At 37.8% G+C, this 25757-nt stretch overlaps 1 protein-coding gene across 2 annotated transcripts in view; it reads left to right on the top strand.

Annotated features, from left to right (window-relative positions):
• Nucleotides 1-25757, top strand: part of CRBN (cereblon) — a 29293-nt gene that overhangs the window by 1120 nt on the left and 2416 nt on the right. The window contains exons 2-9 of one of the 2 annotated variants that reach the window (XM_041761315.1): nucleotides 3818-3930; nucleotides 4717-4919; nucleotides 5770-5919; nucleotides 14137-14296; nucleotides 22418-22480; nucleotides 23669-23753; nucleotides 24525-24640; nucleotides 25091-25155. In XM_041761315.1, coding sequence (XP_041617249.1) covers nucleotides 3818-3930; nucleotides 4717-4919; nucleotides 5770-5919; nucleotides 14137-14296; nucleotides 22418-22480; nucleotides 23669-23753; nucleotides 24525-24640; nucleotides 25091-25155 — 955 coding nt within the window. The remainder of the gene's footprint in view (nucleotides 1-3817; nucleotides 3931-4716; nucleotides 4920-5769; nucleotides 5920-14136; nucleotides 14297-22417; nucleotides 22481-23668; nucleotides 23754-24524; nucleotides 24641-25090; nucleotides 25156-25757) is intronic. The other variant, XM_041761316.1, reaches the window with a different exon arrangement.

Here is a 25757-nt window from a genome sequence, read left to right as displayed (position 1 = left end):
AATGCTATTGTCCTGAAGAGGGATTGAGGTAAAGCATTGTGAAATGGTTCTGGAGACATCCAAAAGCATGTACTTAGGGCTGGGCTGTGGAAGAGGAGGCCTAGGAGGTAGGCCAAGTCTGTTGTTGGGGAGCTTGCATCTCTTGCCAGTGCGTTGGGGGCTCTTTCCCACGGGTTGCCCAGAAACAGTTGTGGGTTACAGGGAGTTGCCCAAGGGAAGCTTTTCTTGGAGGATGAGTTTGTCCCCTGGGAGTTGTGGGGCACCAAAGAGGAGAAGACTGAATGCATGCCCACCACACAGAAGGGAACGTTTATGTAGAAATAAACCCAGAGTCAGAGTCGGTGGTTGTTCCTGAGGCCAACCTAGCTGAACTGACATAAAGGTAAGTGTGTCAGCCTTTGACTGAAGAGCTGAGCTGTTTATTTCAGAGACATCAGCTCCACTCTGAACGTGCCAAATCCAGTGTTTCGGGGAGGTTACTGATGTTCTGTTGGCATTCATGTGGTGCTCCTGCATGAGATGAGTCATCAGACTTCACCCCAGTAGTTCTGAACAGTGTGTGTTTTGTTGAAAAGAATCAGGAGTGAGGGAGTGCCTGGGTGGCTCAGTTGGTTAAGCAGCTGACTCCTGATTTCAGCTCCGGTGGTGATATCAGGGTCCTGGGATCAAGCCCCACATCAGCTGCCCACTCAGTGAGAAGTCAGCTTGAAGATTCTCCCCTCTTCCCCTGCCATGCTAGCATGCTCGCTCGCACACGCGCGTTTTCTCTCCCCTAAATAAATAAATAAATAAGAATCAGGAGTGAGAAGGCCCAGAGAGTTGTGAATATAATAATAAAGCTTTTCTTTTTCTTTTTTTTTTTTTTTTGGTGTTCAATTTGCCAACACATAGAATAACACCTAGTGCTCATCCCATCAAGTGCCCCCCCTCAGTGCCCGTCCCACAGTCACCCCCACCCCCCGCCCACTTCCCCTTCCACCACCCCTAGTTCGTTTCCCAGAGTTAGGAGTCTCTCCTGTTCTGTCTCCCTTTCTGGTATTTCCTACTCATTTTTTTTTTCCTTTCCCCTTTATTCCCTTTCACTATTTTTTATATTCCCCAAATGAATGAGACCATATAATGTTTGTTCTTCTCCAATTGACTTGCTTCAGTAAGCATAATACCCTCCAGTTCCAACCACGTCAAAGCAAATGGTGGGTATTTGTCGTTTCTAATGGCTGAGTAATACTCCATTGTATACATATACCGCATCTTCTTTTCTAAATCATATGAGTTTTATTTGTTAAGAAACATAGGATCATCCATAGGATCATCCATAAAGCCATGTGGTATGAATTGTTTTAAAGAGAAGTACTCTTTTAAGTGCTGAGGAAGTAGTTTAATATTTAAGATGCCCAGTATCTGTTTGGCCAAAAGGAAACATTAATAAATAAACATTTATTAATAAACAAATAAATGAGTAGGGGGAAGTGGGTTTTGGCCATATTTATGAGAAGGACTACTATATATATAAGGAAATTGAGATTTTTGTTGTTGTTATCTTTTGGTTAAACACCTGTGTTCTTAGCAAAAATATTTATGAAGCGGTAGACCACTGACCATTTAAATGTAAGTTGAAATAATTATGTTACTCTCCTTGACCTATCCTTATATCCAGGAATTCCAGAGAATTAAAAGAAAGTCCTAGGCAGTTACTGTATTGAAAAACATTTGTTGGGGTGCCTGGGTGGCTCAGATGGTTAATGTCTGCCTTCAGCTTGGGTCATGATCCCACAGTCCTGGGATGGGTCCCAAGTTGGGCTCCCTGCCAAGCAGGGAGCCTGCTTGTCCCTCTGCCTGCTGTTCCCCCTGCTTGTGGGCTCTCTCACTCACTCTTTGCTTTCTCTCTCTCTCTCTCTCTCTGTCTCTCTCTCTCTCTCTCTCTCTCTGTCTCTCTAACAAATAAGTAAATAAAATCTTTAAAGAAAGAAAAAAGCATTTGTTTTTTCTAGTCAGGAACCAAGTTGGAGGTAATTGGACTTAGATAATGATATACACAAAAGAAAATGACAATTTTGTAATGACGTTTTATCTGTTTAGAAGTGTATTTGGGGCATTTAAAAATACACGAAATATGAGGTCAGAAATGAGATTCAGTTTGGCTAGGCCAGGATTTCTTAACCTCAGCACTTTTGATTTTGGGGACTGGAAAATTCTTTGTTGTGGAGAACTGTCCTGCAGGATGCATCCTTGTAGGATGTTTAGCAGCATCTCTGGCCTCTGCCCACTAGATGCCAGTAGGGCTCTCCTGGTTGTGACAACCAAATATATTTCCAGACATTTCCAAATATCCCTTTAGGGGCAAGATCATCCCTAGGTGAGAACTGCTGATCCAGAGTAGGAATTTTACCCACTGCTGTCGTTAACAGGACAAACTCCCATTTAGTAGAATAGCACCTATTTGGTGCTATTTCTAACTTTCTGTTATTAGTGACATCAACTTTTTAAAGTAGATCAGCTTAGTTTTCATAATCTAAAAATTTTGTTTGGGGAAAGTTTTCTAAGACATTTCCTTTAAAATCTATTTTATGTTTCATGTGAACTTTATTTTTACATTTAAAATTCCAAAGCAAAATTGGAATGAAAATGATTACAAACATTTCACTTTTTAATAGTATAGTGACAGCCAAGGATGTGCTGTCCCTGCTATGAAAATGTTTTTGCTGGGTAATAATGTTATCTTTTTCCATTTTAATTAAAGGGTCTTCCTTCCTTCTTTCCCGTCTTTTATAAAAACTTTAAAGAGTTTTAAAGAAACTTAGTGATTGTCTTGTTCCTGCCTGTCATTTTTCAGATACGGAAACTAAGGCATAATCAGGTGAAATGAGCTGTGGAAGGTCTCTAAATTAGTTACTGGCAAGGGAGAAGAAACAAGTTTCTCACACTAAAGAATTTAAATAATTTATGTAGATACTTCCTCTTCAAGTAGAAGGGAGCATAATCCCCAACTTCTTAAGTATGAGTTGTGCTGCATAATTGGCTTCCAGAGAGTACAATGTAGAAAGGAGGAAAGAGTAACTTTACAGTAGAGAAACCTGACAAAGAAATCTCAGGTGGGTGATTATGATCAACATCAGTAATCAGTCATATTTGATAGTATGCACCCTTGATAGGATGTGATGAACACAGCCCTTAGTCTATTGTGGTGTTATCCCCAAAGTACATAACCTCAATGTAGGCATGAGAAATACATCAAACAAATTCTAATTAAGGGACATTCTATAAAATGCCTGCCTTTCTCCTCACAACTGTCAAGGCCATCAAAAACAAGGAAAGTTTGAGATACCAGCCCTGAGGAGACTAAGGAGACATGACGACTAAATGTCATGTGCTAGTTTGGATGGGATCTTGAAACAGAAAATGGATGGTAGGTAAAAATAAGGAAATCCAAATAAAATGTGGAGTTTAGCTAATAGTAATGTGCTACCGCGGATTGCTTAGACAGATGTACCATACTCGTAGAAAATGTTAGCTATGGGGGCAAATGGAGAGAAGATCTCTAAAAAAAGGAGATTTCAGTACTATCTTTGCATTCTTTATGTAAATCTTAAACTATTCTGGAAAAAAAAAAAAAAAAGTAGTTAGTGGCAGACCCCTGCATAGGCCCCAGCCCTCTGGCTACCTCTTCACAGGATACCACATGTGAGTGGTGTCAGAAGAAACCCTCTTCTCATGGGCTCAGAATCCTCATGAAAGAATTACGTATTTGAAGGGGAACAGCGCTTTGACATTTTCTTGCATCCATTTTGTTTTCTCATAATCTCTATAATTTTTATAGCAGAGAGTGAGGAAGAAGATGAAATTGAAATGGAAGTCGAAGACCAGGATAGCAAAGAAGCCAAAAAACCAAATGTCATAAATTTTGACACCAGTCTGCCAACATCACATACAGTACGTAATGTAGTTACAGATCTTATACCGTAGGTACATCCCTGTAACAGTAGATGGAGGTTCCTACCAAGTGAATGAGGGTAGCCTTATTGGATATTACTTCACAGTAGAAAATTGTGGATGAGGATGTGGGCTCTTTGCCAGTAGATACACATACTTGACTCTACTTTTCAAGCATTTTGATACCATTTCCTGGAATAATTTTTTGAAGAATTGTCGCCCTCCATATGTTTCCACTAGTAATGGAGCTACTAAAGTACTTCTTAGGCTCTGTACTACTTGCTACCAGGGTGTTAGTTAACATGCTAACATTTTATAGTTGTCATTTGTGATATTTAGACCTAGAAATGTTTCTTAGAGGAAAGATTTTGAACTAAAAAGTGCTCCTGAATTTATTTGTGAGGCATTTTTCACAAGATAATAGAACCTCTACTATAAGAATCAGAATTAGAGGGACGCCTGGGTGGCTCAGCAGTTTGAGCATCTGCCTTTGGCTCAGGGCATGATCCCAGATCTGGGGATCAAGTTCTGTATCGGGCTCCCTCCTGAACCTGCTTCTCCCTCTGTGTCTCTGTGTCTCTCATTGAATAAATAAATAAAATCTTAAAAGAAAAAAAAAAAAGAATCAATTAGATTTTCATGTGGGAGACTGAGACACCAACTTATTAAATAAATATTTGTATGATCTTCATATTTCTTTTATACTCTGATTTGCTCTTATGTCTTTTGAGCTTGTATTTCTATTACATATCTAAAATGACAGTGTATCTATGTGTTCTTGAATAGTATCTGGGCGCTGATATGGAAGAATTTCATGGCAGGACTTTGCATGACGACGACAGCTGTCAGGTTATTCCAGTCCTGCCACAGGTGATGATGATCCTGATTCCTGGGCAGACCTTACCTCTTCAGCTCTTTCGTCCTCAAGAAGTCAGTATGGTGCGGAATTTAATTCAGAAAGACAGAACCTTTGCAGTTCTTGCATACAGGTAAATTATTAGAGTGAATTTCCTTAACACATTCTCTCTCATGTAGAGTCACAGCAGAGGTCAGTGTTAAAGCCAAACCCGACTATTACTTTGCATGCACAGGAGACTGGATAAAGATGTAAGAAATGTTGATGAAGAGATTGAAAGTGCAAGTTGGAGTATTTATATTGTTCTCATTACCATCCAAGTCAGACATTTACTGTCACACACAATTAAACTTTCTGGTTTTTGAAATTTTTAAACCATTAATGTCTAATAAAAATTTCTGGAGCCTTCTTTTCAAACACTGTCATTATTTGAAGAGAAAGAGGGCTTCTACATTTTAATGTAAAGGATTACTTTTACAAAGAAGTAGTTTGTTCTTTTCTCTCTCTCAGAATTCATAAGTTGTCCCCCTATAGCCCAGTGTCAAACTGGTATTTCAGATATCCTGTGGCAGCTGGAGGAAATCATTGGTAGAGGCCGGAAATGTACATGGGGATTTCCCACCCCAGTATAATGCTGCTAATATTAAGCAGTAGAAATGATGGTCTATTGAAGTAAAAGAATGTCTGGTTTGGGAAACGAGGGTTTAAAATCCCTATCAGCTGTAGATCATTTTCAGTGACTAGGGATCTATTATTTTGCTGAAGTACTCTAGTTGTAATTCTTTTTTTGTTTCTTTTTTTGTTCTAATTGTAATTCTGAAGCCTTCTATATCTGCATTTCCCTGTGCAATCTCAAAATAAAATAATAGCTTTGCAATAAGGGCTAACTGCTATATTTTTTTTTAATCGTGTTGCTTTTGCCACTTTGCATATTTAAAAATTAAATGTTCAAAATTATTTCCTTTTAAAATTTATCTTGGAAGTAATATACAGGAGAGGGAAGCACAGTTTGGAACAACTGCAGAGATATATGCCTATCGAGAAGAACAAGATTTCGGAATTGAAATAGTGAAAGTGAAAGCAATTGGAAGACAAAGGTTCAAAGTCCTTGAACTAAGAACACAGTCAGATGGGTAAGAAATACCATAGATCTTAAAGCTGTGTGTACATCATTAAATGAGGTGGTTTTCTTACATCTTTTTCTGTTGTACTGACCCCTCACATTTTGTAACTTTTAATTAGTTGTTCTCTTTCCCCTGGAAGATATAACCTAGTGGTTTCCAACTTAGCTATGCATCAGAACCATGTCGATGGTTTTTAAAACTATAGAAGCTTAAGTTTCATCCTCATCTCCCATTCCTAGAGAGTGCTTTAATCTTGGATGAGGCTGCAGCATCTTTTTCCATGAATTCCGGATGATTCTCATGTCCCTCTAGTTTTGAGAATAGTAATATAAACCCAAAGTACAGTGTCTTTGGGGACAGGCTTCTTTGGGATTGAAAGCCTCTCTTCAAAGTGAAAAAGGGTGGAGAGGCCACAAGCTCCTGAGCTCTCTGAGCTCTCTGTGTGTGCACCGGGACAGCTGTCATGTTTGCAGCATTCCTGTGATACTTAAAAACCACACTGCTTACACCTGCCAGCTGGTCCACCTAAGCTGTAGAAACCATTTGCAGTTAGGACCCATCTCTGGTGTGAATTTTACATCACCCACAAATGTATAAACTCTATAATAAGTGATCACTGAATGCTTGTTGTCTCTATACCTTCTAAAGTTTGGAAGTTCTCTGAGTATATTATTTTAACAGTTATTTTGACATGGCTTACTTGGCTCAAGCTTTTTAGGTACTACTAACCTCATCCCAAAAAAAAAGAAAATTCAGTTTACCTTACTTTACCCTTTTAAAAACAAAGCTAAACAAAATAAACATTTGTCTTGATGATTGCATGTTACGTCTTAAGGGGATGGTTCTCAACTCTGGCACATAAGACTCAGTCTTATGTTACAAAGGTACAGATTCCTGGATTCACCTAGTCTTAGTGAATTTGTCTTTTATAGCCAGAGCTGAAAATTTTATCTGACCTCTGTGTTGAAAAGATAATATCTGCTGAACACTTGGAACTTCAGAGGTTTTGTCTTGTTTTATTCACATGGTGGACATTCACAAATATGACTGAATTATGGAAGTCTAATGGATGAGTGAGGCAACCCTTTGGCTCTAGAGAAAGCATAGAAAAATGAGGGATGATGTCCCAGAGTCCTCAATGCCCCCCTCCCCCCCCCAGAACATTCATGGTGCAGACTCCTGTGGTATTAGCACACTGTACTGTCATTTGTCTCCCTCAAGAGATGAGCTGCCTGAGGACAATGACTAACACTTCTATATATTCTGTACTTAGGATCATAAATGCTACATGAATGAATGAAACAGTGTCCTGAGGGCTCTGTACTGTGATAATTAGCAAGCTGTTTAGTTACTGCAGATTTTACTAACAGTTCCATACTTAAAGTACTTCCTATCCCCCTGCTAATAGCATTTTGATTATTTGTGAGTACTATATTATGGGAACCATAAAAGAAAATTGACTTGGGGAAAAAAATAAGTTCCTGAGGCTTTTTTGACTTTTGATTGTGAAAAAACTATTTGAACACAAGATGGCAGTAGACCATTAACTCTGAAAACAGGTCAAAGACTACATGTTTGACTAGTTAAAGATAAACATGTAACGGATAGGGTTAGACAAGACTTGGCAAGGGCACATTCTTTCTATTATCCCATAGACCCTATGCTAACAGAGGTGAGTCTTTCTTAATATAAAACGCTTCCATGGAGGTGAGATTCCTCTGGTTCTCCTGCCCCTCTGGCCTCTAACTCCTTTCAGTAGAAATGGTAAAATGGAGATAATCTAGTGCAATTTCCTCTTTTTCCAAATAAAACAACTAAATACTAGAGAGATAAAATGATTGGTCTAAAGTGATGCAGCTGTTGGTTGGTTTTAGGTCCCCTGACTTCCAAACTAGTGCTTCTTCCACTCTACTAGAACTCCTTCAAGCACCTTGAAACTCCAGCCAGTTTCCTGTTCTCCAGTTAAATAGTGCTAGATAAATAGTCATCTGTCTTTTACATAATGACCCTTCATATAAAAATCATAGCACTGCCATCTATCCTTTTCTAAGTTAAGAGTATTGATTTCTTTGGCATTTTCTGAACACATGAAGGGTTTTTTTTTTGTATTTTGAAAAGTTAATTAAAAAGTAGAATTGTGTCACTGAATCACTATAGAACCCTTCAGAAGTTCCTGAGGGGAAACAAGCGTTCTGGAGGCGGGGCAAGATGGAGGAAGAGTGGTGTCCTCAACTCACCTGGTCCCACCAACTTACCTAGATAACTTTCAAAACATCCTGAACACCTATGAATTGGACCTGAGATTTAAAGAGAACAGCTGGAATGCTACAGGGAGAAAAGTTTTCACTTCTAACAAGGTAGGAAGGCGGAAAAAAATAAAAAAATAAAGTAGGGGAGGGGATCTGTGACTAGCAGGGCTAAAGCGGACGTTGAAAGCCTCCCGGACAGGAAAGCCCAGCCCTGGAAAAGCGGGAACTTTAAAAATCTGTGCTGGATTTTTCCTGATGGAAAAGTGCTTGCAGGGAAATCGGGCAGAATTGCAGGAGGGCCAGTGAAGCCTCAAGATTCCTGGTGTCACTATAAGACGAGGGGCGCCCAGGGGGAAACACCACAAACTGCGGGCCGGTATATATCGGTAAAGGGCTGGAGCGCCGTAGCCCTCGGGGCATTTGGAAGAGGCCAGTCGGTTAGGCCGGCTCTGGATGGAGGTGGCTGTGCCCCTTTCCCTTCAGGAGCGGTGGCCCCCAGGAGCACCGTTCCAGCAAAACAGGGCACCCAAGTGGACAAAGCCAGCGATCCTGCGTTCCCCCTGGGACAGGCGGGACCGGGGAGAGCACAGGACAGTGAGAACTCTCCTGCCGCTGGGCACCCCGCAAGCTATGCAGATCAGCGCACAGGCACCAGCCCCCAGGAGCATCTAAGCCAGTGTGGACAGGGAGACAGCGTTAGTTACAGGTGGGGAGCTGACTCTAGAGCTGGAGATCTGGCCACCACCATTGTTGTTTTTTCTCCTTGTTTCACCTTGTGCCTTGGAGAGGTGGATTCCAACAAAGGAAACACAGGATAAACAGCTCACACTGAGCCCGGCACCAAGCCAGGGGAGGGACATCTCCACCCAGGCACAGACACCTGAGAATCACCACAGCAGATCCCTCCTCCAGAAGACCAGCTGGAAGAACAAGGGAAGAGCAACTTCTTGACCAAGCAGCACTGGAAAGCTCCAGGCCCCAGAGAAAATTGAGTGAATACAGTATATAGAATTAGAGCCCCCCCACCCCCGCTTTTTTTTCTTTATTCCATTACAACGCTTTTTTTAATCTCAGACTAAAAATCTCCAATATTTTTTCTCTTTTCCCACCTTAACTACAATATTTTACCAGCTCTTCAGTTTTAAGCTTTTTCTTCTTTATTCCATTACAACACTTTTTTTAATCTCAGACTAAAAATCTCTAATATTTTTTCTCTTTTCCCACCTTAACTACAATATTTCACCAGCTCTTCAGTTTTAAGCTTTTTCCTTTTGACTTTCATATTTCTACAATTACATGTCCTAGATATATTTTTCACTTCTGGATTGCCTTCAGCATATTCAATTTAATTATGGGAGATATACAAGATACGGGTTTTTGTTTTGTGTTTTTTGCTTTCTCTGCCATGTTTTGTTTTACAATGGCGGAAGTTAATACCTCCAAAAACGTGACCAGAATACACTCAGAACCAAGTGGAATACTATGCTGGTTCATTCTGTTAGATTATATTCTCTCTTCATTCCCATTCTGCCCCCCACTTCTGTCTTGTTTATGTTTTGGTGGTCAGTGTTGGGGCTTTCTATAAGTATAGCTGGTTTATATAAGTTGGGAATTGAGCATCTTCTAACATACAGAACAAAATACACTCAGAACCAAGAGGATCACCCTCTAGGATCCCTCAGGTAGACTGCATTCTCTCTCCACTACCACTTCTTCACCACCATAGTCCCCCTCCCCACATTGGGCTTCCTGCTTCTCCCTCTGCCTGTGTCTCTGTGCATCTCTCTCTCTCTCAAAATGAGATAAATGCAGAGGAAGCATTTGACAAAATACAGCATCTGTTCCTGATCAAAACTCTTTTAGAGTAAAGGGATGAATAGAGGGAACATTCCTCAGTGTCTTAAGAGCCATCTATGAAAAGCCCACAGCAAATATCATTCTTAATGGGGAAAAGCTGAGAGCCTTTCCCCTAAGATCATGAATGTAACACTCTCATCACATTCAGCATAGTCCTAGAAGTCCTAGCCTCAGCAATCAGACAACAAAAAAATAAAAAGCATTCAAATTGGCAAAGAGGAAGTCAAACTCTTCCCTCTTCACAGATGACATGATAGTGTACATAGAAAACCCAAAAGACTACACCCCAAGATTTCCAGAACTTATACAGCAATTCAGCAGTGTGGCAGGATACAAAATCAATGCCCAGAAATCAGTGGCATTTCTATACACTAACAGACTGAAGAAAGAGAAATTAAGGAATCAATCTCATTTACAGTTGCACTCAAAAGCATAAGATACCGGGGATCCCTGGGTGGCTCAGTGGTTTGGCGCCTGCCTTTGGCCCAGGGCGCGATCCTGGAGTCCCGGGATTGAGTCCCGTGTTGGGCTCCCGGCATGGAGCCTGCTTCTCCCTCTGCCTGTGTCTCTGCCTCTCTCTCTCTCTATCATAAATAAATAAATAAATCTTAAAAAAAAAAAAAAAAGCATAAGATACCTAGGAATAAACCTAACCAAAGAGGTAAAGGATCTATACCCTAAAAACTACAGAACACTTCTGAAAGACATTGACGGAGACACAAAGAGATGGGAAAATATTCCATGCCCATGGATTGGAAGAATTAATATTGTGAAAATGTCTATGCTACAGGGCAATTTACACGTTCAGTGTAATCCCTATCAAAATACCATGGACTTTCTTCACAGTGTTGGAACAAATAATCTTAAAATTTGTGTGAAATCAGAAAAGACCCTGAATAGCCAGGGGAATATTGAAAAAGAAAACCAAAGCAGGGGGCATCACAATGCCGGATTTCAAGCTGTATTACAAAGCTGTGATCATCAAGACAGTGTGGTACTGGCACAAAAACAGACACATAGATCAATGGAATAGAATAGAGAATCCAGAAATGGGCCCTCAATTCTATGGTCAAATAATATTCGACAAAGCAGGAAAGACTATCCACTGGAAAAGGACAGTCTCTTCAATAAATCATTCTGGGAAAACTGGACAGCCACATGCAGAAGAATGAAACTAGACCATTCTCTTACACCACACACAAAGATAAACTCAAAATGGATGAAAGATCTAAATGTGAGACAAGAATCCATCAAAATCCTAGAGGAGAACACAGGCAACACCCTTTTTGAACTTGGACACAGCAACTTCTTGCAAGATACATTTGAAGGCAAGGGAAACAAAAGCAAAAATGAACTACTAGGACTTAATCAGGATAAGAAGCTTCTGCACAGCAAAAGAAACAGTCAACAAAACTGAAAGACAACCTACAGAATGGTAGAAGATAATTGCAAATGACATGTCAGATAAAGGGCTAATATCTGAGATCTATAAAGAATTTATTAAACTCAACACCCAAGAAACAATCCAGTCATGTAATGGGCAAAAACATGCATAGAAATTTCACCAAGGAAGACACACACATGGCCAACGAGCACATTCCGCACTTGTCATCAGGGAAATACAAATCAAAACTACAATGAGATACCACCTCACACCAGTGAGAATGGCAAAAATTAACAAGACAGGAAACAACAAATGTTGGAGAGGATGTGGAGAAGGGAGAACCCTCTTGCACTGTTGGTAGGAATGTGAACTGGTACAGCCTCTCTGGGAAACTGTGTCGAGGTTCCTCAAGGAGTTACAAATAGAGCTACCCTACGGCCCAGCAACTGTACTACAGGGTATTTACCCCAAAGATAGAGATACAGTGAAATGCCGGGACACCTGCACCCCAATGTTTATAGCAGCAATGTCCATAGTAGCCAAACTGTGGAAGAAGCCTCAATGTCCTTCAACAGATGAATGAATAAAGATGTGGTATATATCTACAATGGAATATTAGCCATTAGAAGGGATGAATCCCCACCATTTACTTTGACATGAATGGAACTGGAGGGTATTATGCTGAGTGAAGTAAGTCAATTGGAGGACAATTATCCTATGATTTCACTCATACGGGGAATATAAGATATAGTGAAAGGGATTATAAGGGAAAGGAGGAAAAATGGGAAAAATTAGAGGGAGACAGAACATGAGAGCTTCCTGACTCTGGGAAATGAACAAAGGGTAGTGGAAAGGGAGGTGGATGGGGGGGCGGGTAACATCCTGGATGACAGGCACTGAGGATGGCACTTGACGGGATGAGCACTGGGTGTTACACTATATGTTGGCAAACTTCAATAAAAGAAAAAAGAAAGAAAAAAAAAATTCCTGAGGATTCCTTGTCATGTAGAGAGGAAGAGGAGATTCATGCCCTATTTGGAATTATAGGACAAGTTCTCTTACCTGTCATAACTGAAACCAGTAATCATCTGAAATATTAGAATGGTCTCAGTCTAATTTGAAAGTTTTTATTGCTCAACTTTATCATTAAAGCCATTTTATAAGTTACATTTCATTGGTTTTTATAATAGTTATATAAATTATGTAACTCTAATCATAAAACAACTACTATAAACACGTTGGGAAGAAACAAAGTACTTTTGTTAAAAACAAAACCCATCTGGTGGGAGAAGAACTAGCCCTGTGTGTATAGCAGACCCCCGGGCATGTCTAAGAAAAGGAGCAGAGAGTGTTGCTGAGTCCTGCAAGGCAATTCAGACAGCTGGTACCACAGACTGATTATTAAAAGGATCAATAAGCTAGTTTTTCAGTATCATTAATGTTTTTATCGTAATGCAATAAAATCTTACAGAATAGTTGAGTTAAACATCATTCTTTATTTAGTTGCTGATGACCTTGAAGAAGAATCAGATTTCTAAACATTTCTGTAGAATGGTGTACACTTTTGTTTTAAAAATATGATTCTAAGTATTTGTGTTCATGTGACAGGTGAAGAAAATAGAGGTTTTATTTGTTTTTATTGAGCTTTAGTAATAGAAGAACATTTGAATATAATTTGAACATGTTTCTTTCTTTCACATTTTCAGAAGTCATGCAGACATAAATTTGAGCTTGCAGGAAGAAATGAAGTTAGTGGAATGAGTCTAACCAAGTTAGCCATTTTCATGTAATAAATTAGTAGAAGTATCAAAATTTCATTCCTAACTTTTTGTGGGTTAAGGCAGTAATTAATATGAAAAACCACCTGAGAATTTCTAAACATAATAATAAAGCAGAGACTTTAATATACTGAACTTTGTGTGACAGTGATTTCTTCCAACATTTGAATGTGCTAATACATTCAACATTGGTAAGAGCTATATACTCTAGGAGATATGCTTCAAAAGAAAGTAGCTCATAGGTACAATGTTCCTGTTGGCATTTATTCATGATAAATGTTTGCAGTTATGATATTCTCAAGTAGCAGTCTGAAAATGATGAGTTCACTCTCATGGGAGTTTAATTTTTAGGTTAAAAAAAGTAATATGCATATTTTGATTCTTTGAGTTTTCAAGTTAAATGAGAAAGAAAAAATGCACATAGAAATACAGGCTGCGTGAAATTTTATAGTCTTATTTTAACTATCCACATAAATGAGTTCTTGATTTGCTATTGCTTTCTCTACTTACTCCTTCAGTTAGATTAGACTTAGAAGAGGGGACAAGTGTTAAGAGCCAGGAAGCAAATGGGAAACTGGGAGGGGTGAGGTGTGTAAGAATGTCTAAGAAACGAATTTAGAAGTATCAAGCAGTAGTAGATGGTTGTGTTTTGATTTTTCAAATTTTGTTTCATTAATAAACTGTATATTTATCTGAAATATACAAATCTTCCTTTGCATTTCACATGAGATTGAAACCTATGCTTTAGATTATCTTTGATTTTAACTTTGGTATGATTTCTAAAATATGGTATTTTCTGAAAATTCTTATTACATCTTAAATTGGCATCTGATAAATATGTTTAAAAAAGAAAACTGAAAATCTTAGTATTTAAAATTACCCAAAATGTTTAGAAACTTAATAGTTTGAGTTAGTATATTTTAAAAATGAACACCATGCTTGGTTCTCTTTATTTTAGAATCCAGCAAGCTAAAGTGCAAATTCTTCCTGAATGTGTGTTGCCTTCAACCATGTCTGCAGTTCAGTTAGAATCCCTCAATAAATGCCAGATATTTCCTTCAAAACCTGTCTCATGGGAAGACCAGTATTCATGTAAATGGTGGCAGAAATACCAGAAGGTGAGAAACTGATTTTTTATGCATCTTCAAAATATGAAGACAGGTTGCTTTTTTACTGTATTTAAGAAAGGCATATAAACAACACTCGTGCTTCATTCCCCAGACACCTTCTGTGGTAATACTCTAGCTGCATTTGATCAAAGCTAGAGCTTCTGAAAATTTCATGGGCAGCTACTTATGTAAAACAGTTTGCAGAAATAGTAAAATGTCACAGTCCTTAAGGTGTTCTTGCTATTACGCCTGTCAGTTGTGTATTAGTTAATAGCTTGTGATCTTAGTTCTGGAGGAGTCTCTTAATAAATTTCTTACAATCAGATCAGGTGTTTGGCTCTTGAATCATAAATACATTACCTTAAAGAAGAGTTTCAAGTAGCACATAGTAGTAGTGTGTTTCAGTTCTTCTGGACTTCTGAAAGAAAAGCTTTTTAGCTATCTTTTTATACAATATGGGTTGACACCACAAAAAATGGCTGTTAAAGCACTGCTTGTTTGGACATTAATTCTTACACATATCCTTCTGGTGAGATCACTATTAGAGAAAAATTGATGAAGCCTGTTTCTACTCATTTTTGAGATGTATCAGTTTTGAGTATAAAATAGCTAATATTTATGATTTCTGTCTAAAGGGAATGATTACTAGTTTTTAATTTTAGGAAAATAGGCTCTTTGAGGTTTATCTTCTTAAAACATGGAGATGATTTCTATTTTAACCTGAAAAATCATCCATTAATCAGCCATATTCTTTGTCAAGTAGTGCAGGTTTTAATTTTGAGTAAATTAGCATAGGATCCTAATTTGATATAAATATAGTTGATACAGGAGTCTTATACACTAATCACTGTACTACCACTTTTAATGTTCTTGAGGTAGAATTCATCCAGTTTTCAGAGAGGACTTTGTGAGGATGGTTGCTTGGGGGGCAGTAGGCTCATAACCAGGTGTCTATAGGTTTCTTGCTTTTGTTAATATGTATCTCAGGTGGATAATTTGAGGCATGGTTTTGTGTGTTTTAACAAGTGTTTCTAAGAAGAATCTAATAAAGTTAGATTGCTTAAGGATTCCCATGCAACCTTGACTCTAATATTTTTGAAGGTTTTACAGATAATGCCATAAGTTTGCAGGCAACTTTTGTATAGCTAGGTAGTCCTTCTTTTTTCAAACCTGATACAAACACTTTAAATATATTTTTACCCTTATCTTAGTTTAGTGGTAGAACAGTGGAAGATTTTGTTGTCTTGGTCATTTTAAATCTCAGTATTGAAATAAGTATGTCAGAATCAGCTCGGGGGTACGTGGGCTCCAAGGGAGTGCTTTGGAGTTACTAAGTCATATAATGCCTAATAGTGTGTTCAGCACCAGTTGGTACCAGGATGTTATGGGGCAAGGAAACTGCATCAAGATACTGCCTGTTTATCGTCCCAGTATTTAGACAGTTGTGTATTTCAACTATGCAGGTTTTTTTTTTTAGGGGATACTAAATATTTTGGTTTATATCATTCTTCTGCACTAAAATTGTGTTAAAAATCAACCATTAAAAAATCCTAATTTAACTCTGCTTCATAAAGTGGTAAGCATAGGGTGAGAGTGACTGTAGTTCGTTCCTGCCTTAAATACTGTGTTGGTGGTGGGTCCTGTCTTTGGGATCTTGCTCTCTCAAACCTGGACATGATGAGTTACACAAATAAGACTGCTTTTTTTTTTTTTTTTCCACTCTAATTTTTCTGTGAATTACCGATTGAGTTCTTCCTGTTCTGTGGCTGAAGCACCTTAGCTTGTTCACAGCAAATTCCGACTTAGGCCTTTGCAACAGGGCTGTTGCTGGCTTACCACAAGCAAGGAGAGCCAGACATGCAAAGACCAAGGAAGCACATGTTTTCTTGGAACCAGGTCCTTTCCCCTGCTGTCCTACTTCCCCGTAGTCGTAGAAGTAAATTTTAAACTCTCAAACAGTAGCACTGAGTTACTTCCATATTCACAGTCACCAAGGACTAAACAGAAGGTGCTAAGGAAGAAGCATAAAAGGTTTTAGGAAATACAATCCTTTTATCCCATGTATTTTTCAGATTGTTAAATGCATTCCCTTGCTTAAAATTTGAGTAAAGTTAGGTCCTGAGATTTGGGTTTAGATTACTAGGCCAAGAAAAACTGCTAGTTGATCTATTTTGGACTGCAGATGACCTACAAACTCTGTTCTACTTTAGAAAGAGGGCTCTGAGCCATGCACAAAGTGAAGGGAAAGGGGACAGTTGATGGCCGTCCCTGGTGGGGGCTCCCTGTGCATTAGAACTGTTTCAGTGGTTTGGCTTTCTGTGCCTCTTACCATAGGACTGGGTTATATAACCTGCTTGTCTTTAGATGGACCTAAGGCTCAGTTCACTCCTCTATTTGTAGAGTTCATTCACCTCTGCCTCGTACTTCCCGCCAGGATCTGAAGCAGCGCATCTGTTCGTCTCTAGGTCTGAGAGAGGTAGTTAGTCAGAATTGGGAGATGCTTCCATGATTCTAAGCCAACCCAAGTGTATCAGGTTACCCCACACTTTTTCAGCATAAATGATTCTTAAGGGGATCCCCAGGTGGCTCATCGGTTTAGCGCCTGCCTTTGGCCCAGGGCACGATCCTGGAGTCCCAGGATCGAGTTCCGCGTCAGGCTCCCAGCGTGGAGCCTGCCTCTCTCTCTCTCTCTTTCTCTTTCTCTCTCTCTCTCTTTCTCTATGTCTATCATGAATAAATAAATAAATCTTTAAAAAAAAATGATTCCATTCTGACAGGGATGCATCAGAGAAGATGTCCCTAATCACTAAGGAGTTAGGCCAGTATAATCAGGAAACTCTTCCAAAACTCACTTCCATCTGGAAATGTTCCTTACTTTGTGATTCCATCTTTGAAACTAGTATTTACTTCTTTCCTTTCCTATTACAGTGTCTTTCATTCCTCACTGGGTTTACTGTAGTGGGGTTCTCACAGTGAGGAAACTTTTTTTTAACCTATTTGGGAGTATGACAAACATTTTTAAATGCACTCCCTCCTTACCCAGGGTATCTCTTCATTCCTTTATACAGCCCTTACTGTGTTCATCAGAAAAGAGTTGAATATGAAATCTAAAAAAAAAAAAAAAAAGACATGTGAAAACAAATTAAGGAAGTGATTGATGCTTATCTTTATCTTTCCAGTCTCACTAAATTTATAAGACATGCTCCTACAGAGCAGGGAAGAACTGAACACTGATTCTCCAGTGTGGGCTCACATGCTAGTTTCTAAGTCTGCCAGAGTTTCTAAGTCTGCCACTTTCTCTATGAAGATGCAAATGCTCCCATTTCATTCAGTTTTCTTATGTAAAAGGATACATACTATCCTGGACCTTATTCTCTCTTATAGGAGATTCTTCTGTATCGGCTTTTGGAGCACTGCTTCCTTGTTGATAAAGCAGCACGGTGTTCTCTTGTGTGGCTGCACTATAATTTATATAACCAACTCCCTGTGGATGATGGTATACAAATGACCTTTCATACACTTCAGTGTATATGATAAATTTTGATAAGTGGGATTATTGGATGAGAGGAAAACTACATTTGTAATTTGGACAGATATTTTCGGAGTGCCTCCCTCATGAGGTTGTTCCTGTATATACCCTCATATCAACTTCACAGACAATGTAGTGTCCAACTTAATTTTTGCTGATCTGATATGTAAAGTACAGAATCTTTTTGGAGGTTTAATTTGAATTTCTTTGGATATGAATGAAGGGTAGCATTTTGTGTTGAGTAGCAATTTGTATTTCCTTTATTAGGAAGTATGTGTTCATAGCACTTGCCCTTTGTAGAATTTTAGGAGTTCTTCATACATTAGGAAACTTATCCCTTTATCTGTAATTATTAGGTTCCAAACATTATTCCTGGTTTGTGATTTGTCTTTTGACCTTTGGCATCCTGTGGAAAGGGTTTTTTTTCCCCTAAGTAGTTGAATGTACCCTTTTTTGTTAAGGCTTCTCTATCTGAATTATAGCTAGAAGGGACTTCTCTGTGCAGAGGAGTCTTTATTTAAAAAAAGAAATTAAAAATGTAATCTTTTTTTGATTGTTGAAACAAAATAAAAACTTTGAAGGTTTTTATCCACATATGGTTTATTCCGGTATGAATTCAACTCTTTTTTCCCAGATGGCTCCCCAATGTCCTGTTAGCATTTTCTGCAAAGCACGTATTTCCTTTCACTGATACAACCAGATATCCTATAGACCAAATTCATGATTTTTTTCTTCTGCTTTATTGTCAGTCTACTTGTGTGCCTTCACAATACTGTTAGGACTGTAGACAATTTATAATTTTTGTGACTAAAAATATGACCGGTAACCCCCTTACTAGTGTTCTCTTTTTTTCAAGGTTTTTGTGGCCACTCTTGTTTTACCTTTCCATAGGAACTTCAAAATCTGTTTTTGTCTTGTCCCGGAATATTATTAATAGGAGCACTAAAACTGTAACATTTGTTGCCTATTTTTATATTAAAGAAGAAAAAAGTCTTGAAGCTTAGGCCATGTGTAGTCAGGGACTTCCACAGACAGAATTGTGATTTCCCAGGCATACATCTTATCCTTGTAGTTGTGTGTATCTGCCATGAGTTTAGAGTAGTGAGAGCAGAAAAGAGAGTGCAGAGTGTCATTCCATTCCACTTTTTTATAAGCAAGTAGTAATGTGGTAAATGAAGGAATGAAACAAAAACTAGTAGCTTTTGAATTACTTAAATTATTTTTATTATTTACATTGCTGATTGTGATGGGATTTAATACAATAAATGACCACCTTTGGTTACCGTGTATATCTGTGGTGATGATTTACTATTCAAGTTTAGCCTTTTGCATTACTCTTCCAATTTCATTGCACTTCAAAGAGCCATTTAAGTAGAGTTTCACATTTTTTTTTTTAACATTCCACATTGTTGGAAGGCAAAGCTGGAGTTCTGAGGCTTAAAAATGGAAGAATGTGATGGATTACCCTTCAGGTAACAGAAATTTCATTTTAAGGGCCTTTCTGCCTGCTTTCAATAGTAAATCCTCTTCCCAGAGTATTTCTTCGCTAGAGAATCCTTCATTGGTCACTTTTAAGCACTTAACTTTTAGGCTAGTATTAAAAATTTTTTGGAGGTAGAGCCCTTTTATGAAGTTGTGGACTGATATATGTGAAGAATGCCTGTAAGATGCTAGAACACCATCACTATTACTCAGATAGAAGACAGGAGCCTCTGCTATTGTGCCAAAAATCTAAACTGGACTTTTAAATTTCAGATATTGAAACGCTTAAGTTTGGGCATTTGCCCTGTAAAAGCTAGCTAGTCAATTTTTTCAGTTTGTATAATTGACTGTATAAAGCACATTACAAATATTAAGGATAAATATACTTAATGATTTGTAAATAGAACTTTAGAATCTGTCAAGATAATCCTGATAAAGAATTGTTATTGGCCTTCTCACTTTAAAAAGTTTCAGAACTGAGACACTGGAGTTGCAGCTTAGTCACATTCACAATGCATGTGTGGGCAGCAGGGCACACGGTTAACCATCCTGGCCATACTGACACTCTGCACTGCTCTTAGTATACTAGTGTGTCACATTCTGTTCTCTTTATGTTATGGGGAGGAATGTTTATATTTGAATAAATTGGTGTAGTTTCTCTTTATCTTGACCTGCGTGCCAAATAAAATTATATGCTTTTATATTACAAAAATGATCATTCTCACATCATTCTAAGTGTATATTAATAACTGAATTGGGAGTGTGTAGTGTTTGTCAGCCAAATTGAAGCTTCTTTGTATTTTTGTCATTTTGTAAATCTAAGTATATACCACTAGAAGTAAGCTTCTCTGCACTAGTGTATGCTCCACAGGACAATGATTTTAGTCTTTGTTTTAATCACTGACTGGTATGCCCCAAATGCATAAAGGTAATGCCTGACATATACTGGTTGCTCAAAATATTTTTTTGAATATTCAAATAACGGTTAGAGTCAGACGCTGCATGCACAGCCTAGCAGCTTCCCACTTGCGAACTGTGACCTTAGGCAAGTTTTACCATCCTTCTGTGCCTCTGTTTCCTTATCTTTAGAACAGGATGATAACGCTACCAATTTTTGTAAGATAGGTACAGTGGTCTCCATTGCTATTACTGAATAGTCAGGGTTACCTGATAGATTGCTTTAGCATTTTTTTTATTTGTTTATTCTGTAGCATTTATTTGAACTGTGATGAAAATCCTTAACCTTAAGTTTTTGTCTTAAACGTAAATACTGGAGAGTAACTTAAGTGTCTTATGTTCTGGCTCCTCTGGCTTAAATCACTGTTCGAACATTTACGTGGAGGCCATCCCAGACTCATCTTTTGATAGCTTCAAATATAAGGATTATATCGAACCAAAAATTCTTCTCACCAAAGAATCCATTCATTAGTTTGAGCTTCCATTCATGAGCCTTGAAAAACAAATCGATCTTCATCCATGTAGTTGCTCCCTAAAATATTTAAAAATAATTACCATGACCCCTTGAGAGGCAGCTCCAAACCAAACATCCCTAAAGCAAACTCTTGATCTCCTCTTAGCACCCTGGCCCCTGACAATCGAAGTTCCCATTTCTGTCACAGATGGAGAACATCATTGTCCCATCTTAGATTCTGGAGGTCTTCAAGCATTAAGATTGCAGGAAGAGTAGGATGTGAGCTCTGCAGGACATTGGTTAGACTGTAACTGTCAACCAAGTCCCCCAAATCTTTCCTACATGTGTCTTGTATTCATGTTTCCCCATCTCATACCTATTCACTTGGTCTTGTATGTGCAAGCATAGGATTTCCCTTTCATTTTGTTAAATCTTATAGCTTACTTTTCTTAAGAGTTCTACACTGGGACAGTCCATTTTGAGCCACCTTTCCTCCTTTCCCACCCACTTTTCATGTGTCATGTCCGAAGTCAAGTAACAGTTTACAAAATTATGTGTCTGTATATATGTAGGTTTTTCTTTATTGGGAAAGATGTAATCACATTCTTTATAGGTTTGATATGCCTTGTTTGCTCAGTTGGAGCATATCCTCTCCTATATACATACACAACAATGTATTTATTGTTCCTTGACATTTAGGTTATTTCCATTTTGTTGCTGTGAACAGCATTACTGCAATATATTCTCTCAATCATATTTTTGTGTCCTATAGAGAACACTTCTCTTTCCAGACTTTCTTGGTAGTTTTTATACATTTATTTTTCTAGGTGAACTTAATAACTTATACTTCTAAATTCCAATCTCATTGGTATTACATTGAATATTACATTGAATATATACTTGAGGACTGATGACATCTTAATAATTACTGAGTCTTTCCATCAAATATAGAAATTCTACTGGAATTTAAGTATAATTCACATTTTTCTTTGGATTTAGACATACTTTCATTTAGATTCCAAAATACACCTGGAAGACACATACCCAGTGGTTTTCCCCCTTTTCTTGAGTTCTATGAAGTCAGGACTTGTTGAGTCTCAACCGTATGATCATTATTTCCTTGGAATTGCCTCACTTCTTATGTTTGCCTCTGCTGTAATTCAGTTGAATGCTATTTAAAGTTTTACACAAAGACCACCTGAATGATTTTTGGGTTTTCACTGTATGTACTGAACAAGTAATAGTATAAAAGCAGATGATGTAGTCAACAGAAATCTGCTTAGCCACTCTTTAAGTTCATCTTAATTTTACAAAGTTTGCTTGGCATTGAAATTTTAAACTTGGGACCCCAGTGGTTGAGGGTCTGCCTTCAGCTCAGGGCATGATCCCAGAGTCCAAGAATCGAGTCCCGCCATCAGGCTCCCTGCAGGGAGCCTGCTTCTCCCTCTGCCTATGTCTCTCATGAATAAATAAAATCTTTTACATTTAAACTTTGCCAGTTAAGAACAATTCTAGTTGCAATATAAATTGAAAGATACAAAAACATGATTATCAAATTTTTAATAGAAAATCATCTGTTACAGGTTTATCTACAAAATGCTCCATATTTTTGAAATTAGAAAATCTTTTCCAGGGCCAAAATTGTCTTCAAATATTTTTCTACCATAAGAATCCTTAGTTTTTTAAATGGCTTTTTTGTTTGTTTCAGAGAAAGTTTCATTGTGCAAATTTGACTTCATGGCCTCGCTGGCTGTATTCCTTATATGATGCTGTAAGTATTACCTTGTACATTTTGTTTCTACGGGTCTACCATGATTAAGGGTCAACAGAACGAAACCTAGGCTTTCATACTTCATGGTATCTCATTTTCAGAGCAAATGCCATCCTTTACATTTAGGTAGAGCATGAAGGAATCAGATACTACTGGATTTCCTTTGCCTTTAATCTGTAGAATTTTTCACTTTCCCAGTTTCTAGTGGCTTATAAATTCAGGAGAAGATGAGGCGTTTTAGGGTCTATTAAGGATGTGAAGTGTGGTAAGTGGTAGGTAAATTTAGAAAATTAAAGAATCCCGTAACAATGTTTTTTCTTCCCTAAACGAGTATATGAACTTTATCTCCTGATCCTGTTAGTCTACTACATCTGCAAGTGTTTTTGCTCCTCAAATTGTAATACTTAGGCATCACCACACCTTGCAAAAGTTAGACTGGAATTGTTCAAAGAATATGGGTTTTAGACACAAAGCCTGTGTTCAGCGCTTGATTTCTATAATTTTCTATGTGGTTTGGGACCAGTTATCTAAATAAATTGAATTTAGAAATGGGGATAATGGTAGTTATTTTGTGTTAGTCATTTCCCTTAGTGAATCGCCTCACCCACAGATTGGAATCTTGCTTGGGAAGACTAAACACTGAAGGTTGAGCACTTATTATACACACAACACTAAAGGAAACTACAGTTCACTCCACCCTGCAGCAGCTTTGGGCCATTAACAAATACACAACAGACAAGTATTGTTTGCGGACATTTGTGAAAAGATCGTATGCACTCTTGTGTACCGTAGGTGCCAAGTAAGGTATGTAGCAAGTGCTCATGAAGTGTATAGGAACCACTCTCTACAGAGAGAGTCAGAAAACCTATCCTGGAAGGGGAGAGGCGAATTCCACATAGTTGGTAAAAGAACACCTAGAAGGCAGTGAGTCAGGAGCATGTGCCACTGGGAAAGAGACAGTTGAGGAGTGAGGCCTGGAAATGTGCTCGGCAGCACGTGAGCTGGGGCTTTAATCATTTAAAGCATAAGAAAACAGACACTTTTAAATGGGGACTCAGATTTAGTACACAGAGTGGGGACTAAAAATGCTACTAATAATATATATATTGGTTTTATTAAAGAACTGAAAATCTGACAGTAAATTGTAAAAAGTCTGTGAACATTATTTTGGCTTTTACTTTAAACAAGGAAACTTTAATGGATAGAATCAAGAAACAGCTACGTGAATGGGACGAAAATCTAAAAGATGAGTCTCTTCCTTCAAATCCAATAGGTATGAGAAGTCAGCTTTCTTCCTATGGCCTTTGATGTTTTACTACATTATTTTTCTGTTTACTACATTATTTTTTCTGTTTAATGAAATCAAAAATTTTAGTTTAATATTTTTATTTGCTCTGAAAAGCATACATATTTGTTTTGAGCATTTTATAAAATGAGTAACCAAGTTATTAAATTTTGTGAGCCCTCTAATCTTAAGCAGTTTTCTTATCAAGTTCAAATTGCAGTAAATGGTGCACATCCAAAAACTTGAGTGTCAGGACTCTCCGGTTCTTTGAGATGGCTTTAAAAAGGACCCTCGTTCTATGACTTAAGTACATACAACCTCTCTTGTTTATTAGGTACAGTTACTGTAGCCTTTTTTCTAGTCTTTTAGCAAACTGATTTCTTCTAACCTGTGTTTGATTTCATGTTTAAAAGACAAAAACAAAAAACAAAAACCTGTCAATAAAAGAGAAACTCAAACCCCAGGGCACAGCAACAGCTCTCTCTGGAGCTCGCCTTTCACATTTTTTGCTTCAATAAACTTTCCCTCCTGTACTGCTAAAAAATAATAAAAAAGAGGTTTCTAAATCCAATTATGGGAAAAGAATATATACTCAATAGCTAGTGTATTTTAATTTTGATTATATTTATGTCAAAAACATTCTTTGGGATCCCTATAGCGAGGCTTTATTTCGAAAAGACATCATTATCTGATTCATAGGTCATCTGATACTTACCTGCTTCAGAAATTTAAAACTTGAAAAACCACTATGTCTTTAAGATTTTTCTTACAGAGTAGCTGCTTGTCTTCCTATTGATGATGTATTAAGGATTCAGCTCCTTAAAATTGGTAGTGCCATCCAACGACTTCGCTGTGAACTAGATATTATGAATAAAGTGAGTAAAGTGACCATGTTCATGACACCCATATTTTAGGCATGATTATCTATAGGATCCAGTTATGTAGTCATGTAATTAGAAAACTGGTTGTTTTGCTAGTTTCACATGATTCAAAGGATAATTAAGACATTTCATTTGGGATCATACACTCAGATTGTTTTTACAGCCTTCAAACATTTAGTTTGTGAAAATACTTGATTTCCACTTGGAGCATCTGTGGTTATATGTATCTGTCACTTTTTTTCGTACAAAGTCATTAGTTTTGTGAGTGAATATGTGTCACTTCAGAGTTTTTCTTGGTCCTGCTTTAAAATTCTATTTTTGGATGATTGGAAGGAAAACATTTAGAGAGATCAATACTTCAAAGAAATTTCTTGATGAGTTGTATAATTATACAATGTGAATTTTCCCCACTAATTTTCTCTAAATTTCCACTAAATTTTTTAGTGTACGTCTCTTTGCTGTAAACAATGTCAAGAAACAGAAATAACAACCAAAAATGAAATATTCAGGTGAGAGCTTTACTACATTTTTAGTATACTTCTGAGTACATTTTCCCAACTACTGTAACAGAGTCATAGTCAAGACTATATTTCCATTCTCCATATATTTCCGTCCATTAAGTAACAGTCATTCAGCAAATGCAATGTGGGAAGTTAAGACACCCTTCCTGACTGGGTACTCAGTAGCAATGGTTATGTAAGATATTATTCACAAGTAATGAAGCATGGTAAAGTCAAATAAGGGGGCAGTCCTTCTTTCCGTATTCCTGCTTGGTCATCTGTGTAAGTTCTTAGTAATTAAGGACCTAACACGAATGCCTCAAGTAGTATCTTCCAGGCAAACATAAAGTAGGACACGCTTTTGAAAATGTACTGATGCTGTGTGACGTTAAGTGTTTGAAAATTATTTTAGTACAAATAAATCATAAATCAGGACATAAGGAAACTGTTTCCTATAAAGTAATCAGTTGCCCAAAGATAATTTGGACCTTTTCATTGTCCTTCCACTCTCAGAGACTCCTTTAGATGAAGTCGAGCTCCCTGTTGTACAAATAAGTACAGTGAATAAAACTGGGCTGACTGCCAACCTCCTGTTTTCATACTGAGGTTCT

Source organism: Vulpes lagopus, chromosome 7 (assembly GCF_018345385.1).
Source record: "Vulpes lagopus strain Blue_001 chromosome 7, ASM1834538v1, whole genome shotgun sequence".
Classification (NCBI taxonomy): Eukaryota; Metazoa; Chordata; class Mammalia; order Carnivora; family Canidae; genus Vulpes; species Vulpes lagopus.
This window is presented reverse-complemented; position numbering and strand designations above follow the sequence as displayed.